General features: G+C 36.3%; 1 protein-coding gene across 1 annotated transcript in view; it reads right to left on the bottom strand.

Annotated features, from left to right (window-relative positions):
* Window positions 1-14,569, bottom strand: part of DRC3 (dynein regulatory complex subunit 3) — a 92,521-nt gene that overhangs the window by 28,479 nt on the left and 49,473 nt on the right. The window contains exons 8-10 of the mRNA XM_044679929.1: window positions 11,799-11,930; window positions 9,863-9,933; window positions 435-558 (exon numbers count right to left, since the gene is read on the bottom strand). Of these exons, the coding sequence (XP_044535864.1) occupies window positions 435-558; window positions 9,863-9,933; window positions 11,799-11,930 (327 nt within the window). The remainder of the gene's footprint in view (window positions 1-434; window positions 559-9,862; window positions 9,934-11,798; window positions 11,931-14,569) is intronic.

Here is a 14,569-nt window from a genome sequence, read left to right as displayed (position 1 = left end):
GGGACCCATGGAAATAAAATGGGAAGATCCTTGCCAGAAACCTGGTTTTCCCCTAAAANTTAGCCACCTTGCATTACAAATATAGTATGTCTCAGTCTGCATTCAGTCTCCATCAATTCCTTCTCTGCAGGCAGATGGAGTTTTTCATCATTAGTCCTTGAAGATTATCTTAGATTACTGTATTGCAAAGAATAGCCATGTCACTCATAAATATTCATCATATAATATTGTTGTTACTGTGTACAATGTTCTCCTGCTTCTACTCACTTCACTTTGTATCAGTTCATGTAGGTCTTCCAACCAACCCAATTTTTAAAACACACTTGCTTTGCTCTGTCATCTGTGTCAAAAACTGCGTTCCACAAAGAAGGTAAAATATGAATTTTCATGTTATCTATAATACCATAACCTCTTTATGAAAATGGAAGCCTTACCGCTCGGACATCTTCTGGCAGGTCCTCATCAAATTCGCTCTTGACTATTTTCTCCAAGGTGTTTATAGAGATCTCCAGAAGTTTCTCATGGTGATGGTTTTCTAAGTCACGGCACTGGGCCATTGTAGAAGTGTAAGTTAAGCAAATAAGACCAGGTTATCATAATGTTAATGGTACGATATGACTATACCTGACAATGATGAAAGAAGCAATGGAAAGAAAGGAACTTTTTTGTCTCTAAAGTCTTGCTTCAACCAGTCTAGGTACTGTGTTAAAACTCTTTGAACCTGAAATGCTGTTCTTCAAAAGAAAAATCATAGAACTACAAATTTCAACAAACATTTAATAAAGAGTCACTTTCTGTGTCTCTTGGATTAGGTGCCAGGTCTAGAAGACTCGTCTTCCTTAGTTCAAATCTTACTTACTAGCTATGTCTCCCTGGGAAAGTCACTGAACTTGCTGGAGAAAACTGGAGAAAGAAAAGGCAAACTACTCCAGTATCTCTGTCAAAAAAAAAATCCTAAATGGGGTCATGAAGAATCAGAAACAACTGAAAAATGACTCAATGACAACAACAACAATTGTGTGTCACTGGGAATACAAAGTCAAAAACAAAACAGTCCAAGCCCTCAAGGAGTTTGTTTTTTTCATAGAACCAGCTCCTACTCTTATTAGTTTAATAGGTCTCTTATTTTCATTTTTATAATTTCTTCTTTGATTTTTAAAATTTCCAATTTAGTCTTCAATTGGAGATTTTTAATTTTTTCTTTCTCTAGTTTTTTTAGTTGCATGCCCAATTCATTGATTTACCTTTTCTCCATTTTGTTGATATAAGTATTCAGGGATATAATTTTCCCTGAGTACTGCTTTGGCTATATCCTATAAATTTTGATAAATTTGTCTCCTCATTGTCATTCTCTTCAATGAAATCAGTGACTATTTCTATGATTCATTCTTTGACTCACCCATTTTGAAGAATTAGGTTATTTAGTTTCTAATTAATTTTTAATTTGCCTTTCCATGAACCCTTGTTATTATTATAATTTTTATTGCATTGTGTTTCTGGAAAAGTTGCATTTATTATTTCTGCTTTTCTGCATTTGGTTGTGAAGTTTTTATGCCCTAGTACATGGTCAATTTTTGTATATGTACCATCTGCTGCTGAAAAAATGGAATATTCCTTTTTATCCCTTTTCAATTTTCTCTAGATATCTATTAAATCTAACTTTTCTAAAATTTCAATCACTTCCTTTACTTTATTTTTTTGGTTAAATTTATCTAGTTCCCTCACTAGTTTAGTTTTACTGTCTATTTCCTCCTTAAGCTCCTTTAGTTTCTTCTTTAAAAATCTGGATGCTATCCCATTTGGTGCATATATGTTAAGTACTGATATTACTTCATTGAACTCCTTCCATAACTTAATTACTCTATACTACCTTTTATCAAGATGTAATTAACTTCCTTATCTCCTTTAATCAGATCTATTTTTGCTTGAGCTTTGTCTGAGATCATGATTGCTACTCTTGCTTTTTTTTTTGTCTCAGTTGAAGTCCAATAGATTCTGTTCCAGTCTCTTACCTTTACACTGTGTGTGTGTCTACTGTAAGGTTTAAATTTAGGTTTTTGATTCAATATAAGAGTTATAAAGTAAAATTGTGGTCACTGATTTTAAAATATCTTAAGTTAAAATGACTTAAGTCAAAAAAAAAACCTTTAAGCAGCTTTTATTTACAAAGAGGTGGAGTGAACATGTAAAATGTAGATAAAGAGATAGGAATGAGCACTCTCCACATATCTGCAGCTCTGTATTCCTTTGAGCCAACTCAAGTGCTGTCTCTTATAGAGGGAACCCCTCTAAATCCTCATAGGTACTAGTGCTTTCTCTTTCCTCAAATTACCTAGTACTTATTAATCTTTGTAAATGGATGGATAACTTCCATACCACCTCCTGCAAGATGTAAGCTCTTCCCAGACATTTGTCATTTTTTCTTTGAATAATCCAGTTTTGAAGCACATCAGTCCCTTTGCTGATGGAGAAGGAAGGCATCTGGAGCATGACTGAATGGACCTCTGGGAACCATAGTCCAAAGAGATCTTCCCCAAATCTTTCTCCCCTGGAGAGGAAGATGCCTGAAAGGTTGGAGAACTCAACTTACAAAGGAGTCTTAGAAAAGCAGAAAAGAATGGAGAGGCCAAGTGGTGGGGGCAAGACTGTGTTGGCCAGGGACTGAGACCTTTGAATAAATACAAAAACTGGAATGTCATTACAGTTAGAGGGCCTTCTCCCACCCACCCCCTCTTCAAACTCACTGAACAGGGACATGGCCAGAACAAACTGGAGATAAAATGCAGGAAAGGCCAACTGAGGTTTAACTCCCTTCTCCCTTCAGGAATTTTCTAAATGATTTCTATATTTCCTTAAGCTGTTTATGATTCCTGATTTTCTTTCATAGAAAACTACTTTGTAATTTGCATATCTTTGGTTGCAAATGTAGGGGAAACAATGGAAGAGTTCATGACAAAAAAAAGTCTATTACCTCTGTCTAAAAATGTTAGGATCTTTCCTAATTGGGGGCTCCAAGCAAAGTTTAGAAAGAATTGTAATTATTATTTCAGTCACGTTTTTTTGTAAACTCCTAAAAGTCAGAAATAAAGAAAATCTGCCTCTTTCCCTACAGCCAGGTCTCTGGGAGAAGAACCTCTCTGGCTACATTTATATTCCCAATGCCTACCACAGTGCCATTTTCAGTCATGTCTAATTCTTTGTGACCCCATTTGAGGTTTTCTTGGCAAAGACCCAGTAGTCGTTTGCCACTTTCTTCTCCAGCTCATTTTACAGATGACAAAATGGAGGCAAATGGGGTTAAGTTACTTGTCCAGGGTCACACAGCTAGTTAAGTGTCTGAGGTCAGATTCAGACTCAGCAATTTAACTCTTAAAACTGGCATTCACCTCCACCTCACTGACCTTTGCACATAAGAGTTTGTTTGCTGTCTGATTGAATGATTAATGCAGACAAGAGGACACAGGACTGAGCCCTTAGGGGACAGTTGGGAGAGACCTAGTAGGTCCAAACCTCCTATTTTAGACTCATATCTATTCCAAGAATGCCTAATGCTCTGAAGTACAAATAATATTTTTTAAAATTATAAACAAAATCACCTTCTGTTAAAGTTTAAATTATAAGCTTAAAAGTGAGTACACTTTCTATTAGAGGTCTCCAGTTCTAGTACAAAAGATTACTCTGAAAGAAATGTTTTTCTTCTTTTTCTCATTACAATCTTTTAAAATCTAAACCACTGGGGGCAGCTGGGTAGCTTAGTGGATTGAGAGCCAGGTCTGGAGACAGGAGGTCCTAGGTTCAAATCTGGCCTCAGACACTTCCCAGCTGTGTGACCCTGGGCAAATCACTTGACCCCCATTGCCTAGCCCTTACCACTCTTCTGCCTTGGAGCCAATACACAGTATTGACTCAAAGACGTGAGGTTAGGGTTTAAATCTAAACCACTGACTGCAATGTAGCAGTAACATTTAAATGCCAATAAGTAACCTGGCACCTGGAGGCCCAATTCAACCTACATCAAAGGCCTTCTGCTATATCACTGTCTCAGAACTTGTTGACTAATAATACTGAATATTCTAGTTCTTCAGTCAAACAAACATTTCTCATGCAAAGGAATTACTGTCTCAGTTCCCCATAAAATGTTTAAGTGTAAACATTTGTTTTCCTCAAATAAGCAAGTCAAAAAATTATCTGTCTAGGAAAAAAAGACTTTCCAGACCAGTCTCAGAAGGTAGAATTTACTTTTATCTAATGACGAGATAGTCACTTTTGGAATAGAATACAAAATAGTCCTTCTATAAAGCATGGAAGTGCACAAAATAACTGAAATAAAAATAAAAATTTAGATTTAGATTTCAGAGATTGATTGGACTTTGCCTTACACACTAGGTCATAACTATTCATCTTAAGCTTTTGACTTCTAAATTGTTCTCAAATGGATCAAACCTCATCAATTCAGGAATTATTTCCAATGATGCAGATCACAAGTATATATGCCCATCTTAGGCAAGTCTTGTTCATGTTCTCCTAAAAGCTCACCACAGGGAATCCATCTAGTACCTCAAAATGGAATGGTTAATCTTGACAAATATTTCAGTCTATGAGATGGATTTGATTTTTGGAAGTCATTCAAAGTCATTTGGAGCTTCATACATATATGAATTAGGTGGTACAAGCAATAATTTTGGTGTCATTTCATTTGCCTATGTATGCTATTGACACTAGGCTGACTCAGAACTTCTGACTTTGACCAGGTGAAAGCATGTTGAAGCAGTTTTTTTAAACCCTAATATCTTTTATATATGTATATATATATATATCCTTCTATATTAATTTTATTTGTTACAGGGCAAGGCAATGGGGGTTAAGTGACTTGCCCAGGGTCACACACAGCTAGGAAGTGTCTGAGTCCAGGTTTGAACCTAGGACCTCCCGTCTCTAGGCCTGCCTCTCCATCCACTGAGCCATCCAGCTGCCCCCTGAAGCAGTTTTGCCAGCTTTAACTGTCTTCTGTCAGCTGAGTGCTGAATTTTGTTATGTAAATATACTTGTTACTCTCTTTTACTGTAGCGCTTAAAGAGTGTGTTTCACCTACAGATACAGTATTGAAGCTACTACTGGGGTGGGGATCTTCAATTTTCTATATTACTATGGAGGGCACCCCCTTTCTTCCAGTATGTCACGTTTGCCACCTTAGCATTATCTTCAACTTCTCTCTCTCACTTACCCCATATAACTAATCAGATGCCAAATCTTATATTTTCTTTCTCTATTCTTTCTCTATTCTCTATTCCCTTCTCTCTGCTCAAATAACCTTCTTAGGCTTTCATCACCCTGAGTAGACTATTATAATAGCCTTCTGAATGGTCTCTTTATCTTGGTTTTCTCCTCACTGAAACCCAACCCCTATAGAGCTGCCCAAATGATTTTTTTTCTAACAAAAAAACAAAAAACAAAACAATCCTTACTTTCTGTCTTAGAATCTGTACTAAGTATTGTTCTAAGGCAGAAGAGTGGTAAGGGCTAGGCAATTCGAGTTAAGTGACTTGGCCAGGGTCACACAGCTAGGAAATATCTGAGGCTAGATTTGAACCCAGGACCTTCCATCTCTAGGCCTGGCTCTCAGTCCACTGAGCTACCCAGCTGCCCTCTGATATCCCTTCTAAGGTTACTTCCCACAAAATATTTATTTAATGTATATGTACTGACAATGTATATCATATCCTCCATTCAAATGGAAGCTCCTTCTAAGCATAATGGGGGCTTAGAGGTCACAGGAGCAGGCACAATATGGTCAGCCTGGTGTTCACCCAAAGAGATTCTAGGCATATTTGTAACATTTGCCTTAATTCTGAACCCATTCTCCTCAAGGTCTGAGGATTAGAGGGGTCGTGTGGGCCCCAGTTCTGGGGGATATTTTTGTACTTTTATTCTTGCTATATATTCTCAGTAAATATTTTCTTGTAAAAAGTAACAGCTAATTGGATATTATTTGGTTAATCGGTATTGAGGAGAAATCAATGGTTCAATTGATGGCATGACACTAAATCAATACACACACACACACAAAAGCAGTGATAAACATTTTGGCATAAATGGGGTTTTGGTATATGCTTTCAGAGAAATAGGATATGGGCATTTTAGCAACTTTATTGCATAATTCCAAATTGCTTTCCAGAATGATTATACAAAGTCATAGCTCCACCAAAAATGCATTAGTTTTCTTTTTTTTTGAATGTCTGTTATAAGGTCTGGGGGTTTCTGGGAGAAGGGAATATAGGCAGATATTGAGACAATTTAAAAACAGAATATATCAATGAAATCTATTTTTAAAAACAGAATGCAAGAAAGAATTGGAAATTGAGGGAATATCCATCAATTGGGGAATAGCTGAAGAAGTTGTGGTTTATGATTATAATGGAATACTATTGTGCTATAAGACATGATAAGCAGGATGATTTCAGAAAAAGCTGGAAAGACTTACATGAACTGGTGCAAAGTGAAATGAGCAAGACCACAGTAACAGCAATATTGTTAGATGAACAAGAATAAATGACCTACCTATTCTTAGCAATAGTGATCTAAAAATGAAAAATGCCATCTACTTCCAAAGAAAGAACTTATGGAATCTGAATGCAGAATCAAAACATACTATATTTTTCTTTTCTTTTGTTTGTTCAAGATCTCTTCCACAAAATGACTAATATGGAAAAAATGTTTTACATGATTTCATATGTAAAATTTCTACCAGACTGTTTATCATCTCAGGGAGGGGAAGGTGAGAGTAAGAGAAAGAATTTTTAAAAAACAAAAGAATTTTTAATATTGTTTTTAAATTTAATTGTTGGAAAAATAAAATATTGTTTTAAAAAAGAATGCAAAAATGGACTGTTTTTGATTTTGTTTTGTATCTCCAGGACTTAGCATAGTGTCTGGAACATCTGAGCACCTAATAAATGCTTATTGATTGAGTGAAACTCACAATAATCATCTGAAGAGCAAAGGAAAGTATGATAAAAAATGAAAAATAATAAGGACTTAGAAAAAATTTCATTGCAAAATAGCCCAATTCAACCTTAGGGAACAAGTAAAAACCTTCAGAGGGATTTGGTAGCTGGAGGAATTATTATTGATTCCTCTACAGTATGACAGTTTCTTTAAATTGGAAGAACAGCAAGAAGACTAGTTGCTGGGATAAAGGGAAACCACTTGTAAAGGGAAAGACAATGAAAAAACAGGATTTTGTAACTGGATAACCCAGAGGATGGAGTGCTAGGCATGGAGTAAGAAAAACCTGGGGTCAAAATATGTCTCAGACACTGAGTAGCTGTATGCCTCTGAAAAAGTTGATTGACTTTTCATAATCTTGATTTCTTTATCTGTAAAATGGGATAATAATAATAATAATAATGCCACCTACCTTATGGTATTTTTTTGTGAGGATCAGTGAATGGCATAACTCATAAAAAAGCACTTTGCAAACCTTAAAAGCATTACATGAATGCTAGTTATTAATACTGAAGAATGGAAAAGGGTAATTTTTACTGATGAAATTCACTTTTTTTCACTAATGGCTATGCCAAAACTATTGGCAGAAATCTTGGTAAATGAGATTGAGACATCTTCATCAGACTATAAGACGCTTACCTTCAAAAGATGATTTGGGAATTTTTTTATGTTCAGTGGAACTGGAAGTCTCATTCCCAATGAGGGAACTCTGATAAATATATTGACATACTGAGAAACAGAATTATTACAGTGGTATAGAAATTCCAAAATGGAGATGAAATATTACAATCCAAGTTTGTACCATGTGTTATAGGGGACTTGGAAAGATGTAATATGGGGATTAGGTAGGATGTGATATGAGGCTGACGCTAGGGGTAATAACTGGTAAGATCAGGGAATAAGACAAGGCAAGGGACCCAAGGCTGGAGATAATCAAGGGAATAGACTAGGTAGTAGGGAAGTTAAGGCAATATAGTGGATGAGGAAGGTTCAATGATGAAGGATGGTAGTTGAGGTGGTAGGAGAAATAAAGGAATGTCTGAGTTCAGGGAGTATAACACTGAGGTAACAAGGTTTCAAGGGAGAGGATGAATTAATCTAAGCAGACAAACAGCAGCAGGGAAATACAGACTGGGACTTAGGTTAAAGACAAAATACTGAAGGGAAATAGACTGATCCCTTCAAGTAAAGGACACTATACAGCCAAGTTAGAATCAGCCAAGACAGATTGAAATTGACTACAGGATTTAGTCAGTTTCACAGGAAGGGACTTGTATTGAAGTTACACTTCCTTCAAAATGGATACCCTCAGCTTCCCTCAAACCCAGAGAGTATGTTGTTTCTCTTTTCCTCTTCCTCCCTCTCTTACTAATCAACTAATGAAGTAGCCAAAAGGTCTTGTTTAAACACAAAGGGGTTTACTGGCTTCTAGGATAGGTTGACAGGGTAAAGGACCAAGGAAGCCCTAATAGCTGCTTAGAGAAACCTCGGATGGGGGAAGGGAAGGAGGAATGTGAGACTGAGAAAGGATCTGCCTTTACTCAGCTCTCAAGGTGATTTTGAAATCAAAAGGAATTAGGATGTTGGATACAAAACCTCAATAGATAACTTGCTGCAAGGGTAGGACTAAACTCTCACAGATTTGAACTAACTCTCTGATTCACTCTCCTATTCACTCTTCTCAGACATTCAGGTAAGGGAAATGAAGGTAGAAAATAAGGTAGGGTAGGAAATTCAAAAGATTTATCTAAATTAACAAATCTCAAAAAACTGCAAATCTAAGCTAGGTTTCAATCTCAAGAAGGAGCCCAGCTAAACCCTGGTTCCCTCCATGAGTTCCCAGGTCCAACTGAAACTTTTTCCCAAGATTCTAAAACCTTAACTGACAATAGAAATTCTGCAAAAACAGTTATGCCCCCACTCTACACCACACATGTCACACATATATCAAAAGATTAAGAAATTTAGAAGTAAATATAAAAGTAAACATGCTTCAATAACCTGGAAACTCACCTGATTCGAACCTCATTGGGCTACAATCAAAGCTAGACTTAGATAAATTAACTATTTACTAAAGGTATGCTTGCTATCCAATGTGATAAAAGTGTGGTTTCCTGATGAAGAAATAAAAAAGTGTCACAATCTTGTGAGCTTAATTCTAAATCCTATAAATACAAATGAATGCAACTAAAGGAGATACTGCATTTAAATATGTAAAAAAGTTGTAAAAGTTTACTTGATGTCAGTGAAAATTATTATTTTGTTTAATTATTTTACTGTGTTCCATTTAATTTGTAAAACACTGTTAAGTCTGGTGAATAATATCAATGATCCATGAATGATGGTATTGGTAAGATGAAAAAAATAATAATGAGGTAGGTCTATAAAAGTAATAAAATTTGTTTCTTGTGTTGAATACCAACATATAGACAGTGACAAGAAGTATGTTCTGAACAGGGGTCATTTTTAGAACAAGTAGTTTCCCACTATAACTCCTCTGATGAAGACAATAATAATTTAAACATGGAAGTTCCAATAATGTTTTTTTTTTAACCCTTACCTTCTATCTTAGAATCAATATTGTATATTAGTTCCGAGGCAGAAGAGTACAAAGTATTAAGCAATAGGACTTAAGTGACTTGCCCGGGGTCACACAGCTAGGAAGTATCTGAGGCCACATTTGAACCCAGGACCTCCCATCTCTGAGACTGGCTGCTCCTTCCAATAATGCTTATTTGTTTTTTTTTAATTCACACCCCATAAAACAGGTAGTAAGTACCTCCCCCAAATACCAAAAACACAACTCTTTAGCCAACTAAAAATCATACCTGTCAAAGAGACACCATTGAAAGGATATAGGCCTTGTACATTTTCAACAAATGTTCCCACCATGTCTATAATGTTCCTTTCAAAGTTATTTATAGATTCCTGTAAAGGACAAAGAGCAAAGCTAATTTGAATTGTTAGGTATCAATTCAATTAACTTCTGAATCAAGGTGAAAGAAACACATTCAACATGTTTGATACCTTGATTTGGGCCATTAGAAGTTACCCTAAAATAGTTTCCTTTGTATCAAAAATTCCATTTTCTTAAATGCTGCATGTGCTGTGTTGCAGGAAAAATCTGCTTTTCAAGTCACAGGGCACAGTAGATAACATGCTGGGCCTGGAGTCAGGAAACATTTTTCTGAGTTCAAATCTGACCTCAGGCATACTAGCTGTGTGACCCTGGGCAAGTCACTTAACTCTGTTTGCCTCGGTTTCCTCATCTATAAAATGTGCTATAAAAGGAAATGGCAAACCACTCCAGTGTCTTTGCCATGAAAACCCCAAAAGGGATCATAAAGATTCTGAAACAACTGAACAACAAATTCAAGTAGTTGGGAAATCTACATATTGTTTAAGGTGCAATTTTAAATATGAAGAATTGAATAATAGCTCACTTGAACTACTGGAGAATATATTACTTCACTCATGTTTATTTTGTGAAAACACAAGTCTCTAGGATTTCTAAAAGATTTTAAATATCGTAAATTCTCATTTTAGCTATTTACTTTTTAACTATGAGCTTTCTATATTTGTTTAGATTTTGTAACTTTTAGTTAGAATTATAAAATGGCTTTGTTTAGATCCCCAAAGGTGAGTGCTGCTTTTCATTGGTCTTACTCATGATGAATAAATGAGCATTTTTCAAATACTTAATTAAAAAAAAAAAACTCTCTCACCACAACTAAGAACGATGTTGAGGTAGTTGTATTCTTCTCTCTGGGTAAATTGGAAAAAGTCCAAAGAAATTAAGCCATATTTACTTCCTGAAAAACTGAAATCTAAATTATTAAAAATATTTTCAGAGATAGGATTAACTGGATGAAACCACTTTAATCAAGCCATCACCGAAATTTCGTTCATCTAATAGTAGATCAAGGAGAACAATTTAACATTTCATGTTTTCCAACCACATGCCCAGACTTTTTTTCTTTTTAATCCTTACCTTTGGTCTTAGTATCAATTTTAAGACAGAAAAGCAGCAAGGCCTAGGCAATCAGATTGGGTTGTGACTTGCCAGAGGTCACATAAGCTAGGATGTTTCTGAGGCTAAATTTGAACTCAGGTCTTCCTGACTCCAGGCCTGGCACTTAATCCATTGTGCCACCCAGTTGCCCCCACATGCCCAGATTCTTACAAGGCTGTGAAACTTGCATGTGTCATTTGTGCTTCTATTTGAAGTTTGTTTTTTTTTCTGACATTGACACCTAATAAAACAGGCTTCCAGTAGATCAGAAAAGAAAATTATATATGAAACTGCAACTCTCTATCATGAACAACTTGCTTTTCTTCTTAAGTACATAATACATTTAATACATAATTTTTTAAACCTTTACCTTCCACCTTAGAATCAATATTAAATATTGGTTCCAAGGCAAAATAGTGGTAATGGCTTGGCAATGAGAAGATTTGCCCAAAGTCTCACAGCTAGGAAGTATTTGAGTTAATACATAATTTTCAAAGCAGTCGTGTTATCTGTGATTCTTTCTGGTTTTCTCAGCTTCCATGGAAGAGTTCTATGACCTCTAATGCAAGAATGTCCAAGAGTAAATGAAAAGGCTCAAAAAGTGTCATCAAGGATGCATCTGTAACAAAGGGTCACCAAGTTCCCACCTTCACTTTCCATGGGGCAGAAGCTGGTACCCTCCTTTGGACTATTGGAATAGTTGTTGCCTTCTACCACCTTAGATCAACCTCCTTACCTCCCCAATTAAGGTAAAATTGTATAATCAAGGGTTTTGCCTTACCTCTAACTGTTCAACCAATTGCATTTCATAAGTCATGAGTATATCAAATAATCGACTGATTTCTTCACTACACTCACTCATTTTAGTATCCACAAGTTGTATCTCATTTGCATTTCGGATGGCTTGTAACATCTAAAAACAAAGATATGGAAATTAAACATTCCTGTCCATTTTCATTTGACAATAACTGTCATGAGCCCCAAATTCTGTGCCTGGAGGCATAAGAAACATAAGGCTGAACCCGTGGCTTTGAATTTATGATCTCATTGAAGAGGCAAGATTTACATGTAGAGAATAAGGTAAAAATAATAAAGACAGTTGTTCAACAATGCTCTAAATTTATAAGTCTCCGAACCTACTGTTCTACATACTAAGAGGAATTCAGGAACAAGGCAGATTGCTGTGAGTCAGGGTAGTTAGAGGAGAGAATGCTACATACAACTACTATGTGAATGTGGGCTATGCATTAAAACTGGGTCCTCCTTGAAATAGGATAACTAGCCAGCTATCTACAACTTAAGCAAATCTTACACTGTAATTCTATAGTTATAAAATAGAGAATTGAATTTGTATGTATATGTACATGTGTATATATGTATATTTTTTAAAACTTTTGTTTTCTGTCTTAGAATCAATAATGTGCATTGGTTCTATGGCAGAAGATTGGTAAGAGCTAGGCAATGGGGGTTAAGTGACTTGCCCAGGGTCACACAGCTAGGAAGTGTCAGCAGCCAGGTTTGAACCCAGGACTTTCCATCTCTAGACCCGGCTATCAATTCACTGAGCTACCTAGCTGGAGTGGAGTGGCCTAATTTCATTAAACAAACATCTGGTGGGTGCCTACGACATGGAATACCCTGTTCATCTCCTTCTATTTGGAATTTATTTGCAGGATTAACAAAAGCACTCTAACCAATTAACAAAATAGCAGGAGGTGGTACATACCATAAGAGAAGCAGAAACTGCTTAGATATTTGAAGAAGGAAGACAGATCCTTTCTGGCTGGCATGATGAAGAAAGACATTATAATGTATTTTTAACTCACTGGAAGAAAAGTTCTACATTTTGTTCATTGGGCCAAATCTACCTCAGTCATTTCTGGAAATAAGTTCAAGTTTGGGGCCATGGTACAAATCCAATACCTCCTGAGATAGCCAAGCTTTTGGGATGGCTTTCATTGTCAGGAAGCTTTTCTTTCCATTAAAACTAAATTGATGTCTTTTCAATTTCAACTTATCATTCTTAATTCTTTCCTGAGGGGCCAAGAAGAACAGCCTAATATTTCTTTCACATGACAGAAGTTGTATGGAAATGTATTAAAAGGCAAGTTCTTAAGAGTGCTGGGAATATTTTCATATTTGTGTATCCTTAGCATTAAGCACTATACCTAGAATACTGTAAATGCCTGTTATTTATCCCTTTTTTCTTCCTTCCTTCCTTCCTTCCTTCCTTCCTTCCTTTCTTTCTCTTTCTTTCTTTCTTTCTTTCTATATCTTTCTTTCTTCTTTCTTTCTTTCTTTCTTTAAAAAAAAACCCTTACTTCCTATCTTGGAATCATTGCCATGTATTAGTTCCAAGGCAGAAGTAAGGGCTAGGCAATGGGGGTTAAGTGACTTGTCCAGGGTCACACAGCTAGGAAGTGTCTGAGGCCATATTTGAGCCCAGGATCTCCCATCTTCGGAAGTGGCTCTCAATCCACTGAGCCACCTAACTGCCCTTTTGTCCTTTATTTTCAAATGTCCTGAGGTGATGTCTTGACTTATGCATGAATTGGATTTAAGTGAGGCAGAATTGCACAAAGTCATCAGCCTCACTCTCTCTCTTCTAGAGTCATACAAGTCCAACAGCAAAACAAAAGTCAAGACAACTTGTGATGGCCTGGGATGAAGTGAATGGCTTTGGCATCTCTGATGTCTGATCAAGTTTTAAGCACTCTTACAACACCTGCTTCAGCCACCTTCATGGCCATTGTAACAAGTTATTCTTATTTGTCCATTCCACTGGGGAAAGTCTTCTCATGCTTGGGATATTCACCTCCTTCCTCCCAACTCACTGGTAGGTTTGTGACCCACTGGTTACCCTCAACCTTCTAAGATTTGCTAAGATGGTTTTAGTATAGCCACTGCCTATGCTACATAACTTCTTAGAGCCACAAGTGAGAAATGATTACCAAGTAGACACCAAAGAAGGATGAGCAGTCCTGAAAAGGGCTCAGCAAGCCCTCATATCAGAGGTGCCAGTCCTCCTTGAAATCCATGTACCCCTATAGATGATTAATAAATGCTAATTGAATTATTGAATTCAATTGACTACAACTATCATATGCTCTTTAAACTCTTATTTTGCATTTTAGAATCAAGTTTATGTATTCCAAGGCAGAAGAGTGGTAAGGATCTGGCAATGGTGGTTAAGTGACTTGCTGAGGGTCACACAGCTAGGAAATAACTGAGGCCCAGGACCTCCCACTTCTAGGCCTGGTTCTCAATCACTGAGCCACCTAGTTTCCCCAAGTCTTGTTTCCATCTGGTGAGCTGAATAGAGAACTGAGATGAGTCAAGAAGACGTTGCCTCAGATAATTGTAGAAGTGTATAAATTAATGGTTGTCAATGAAATTATCTTCCCTGTGAAAAGTGTTTTCACTTTCATCACAGTTGTCAATAGACTTTTTTTTTTTAATTTTTTATTTATTTATTTATTTATTTATTTTTTTACATTTATTAATATTCATTTTTAACATGGTTACATGATTCATGCTCCTCCTTTCCCCTTC

Source organism: Gracilinanus agilis, chromosome 1, assembly GCF_016433145.1.
Source record: "Gracilinanus agilis isolate LMUSP501 chromosome 1, AgileGrace, whole genome shotgun sequence".
In the NCBI taxonomy this organism is placed as follows: domain Eukaryota; kingdom Metazoa; phylum Chordata; class Mammalia; order Didelphimorphia; family Didelphidae; genus Gracilinanus; species Gracilinanus agilis.
This window is presented reverse-complemented; position numbering and strand designations above follow the sequence as displayed.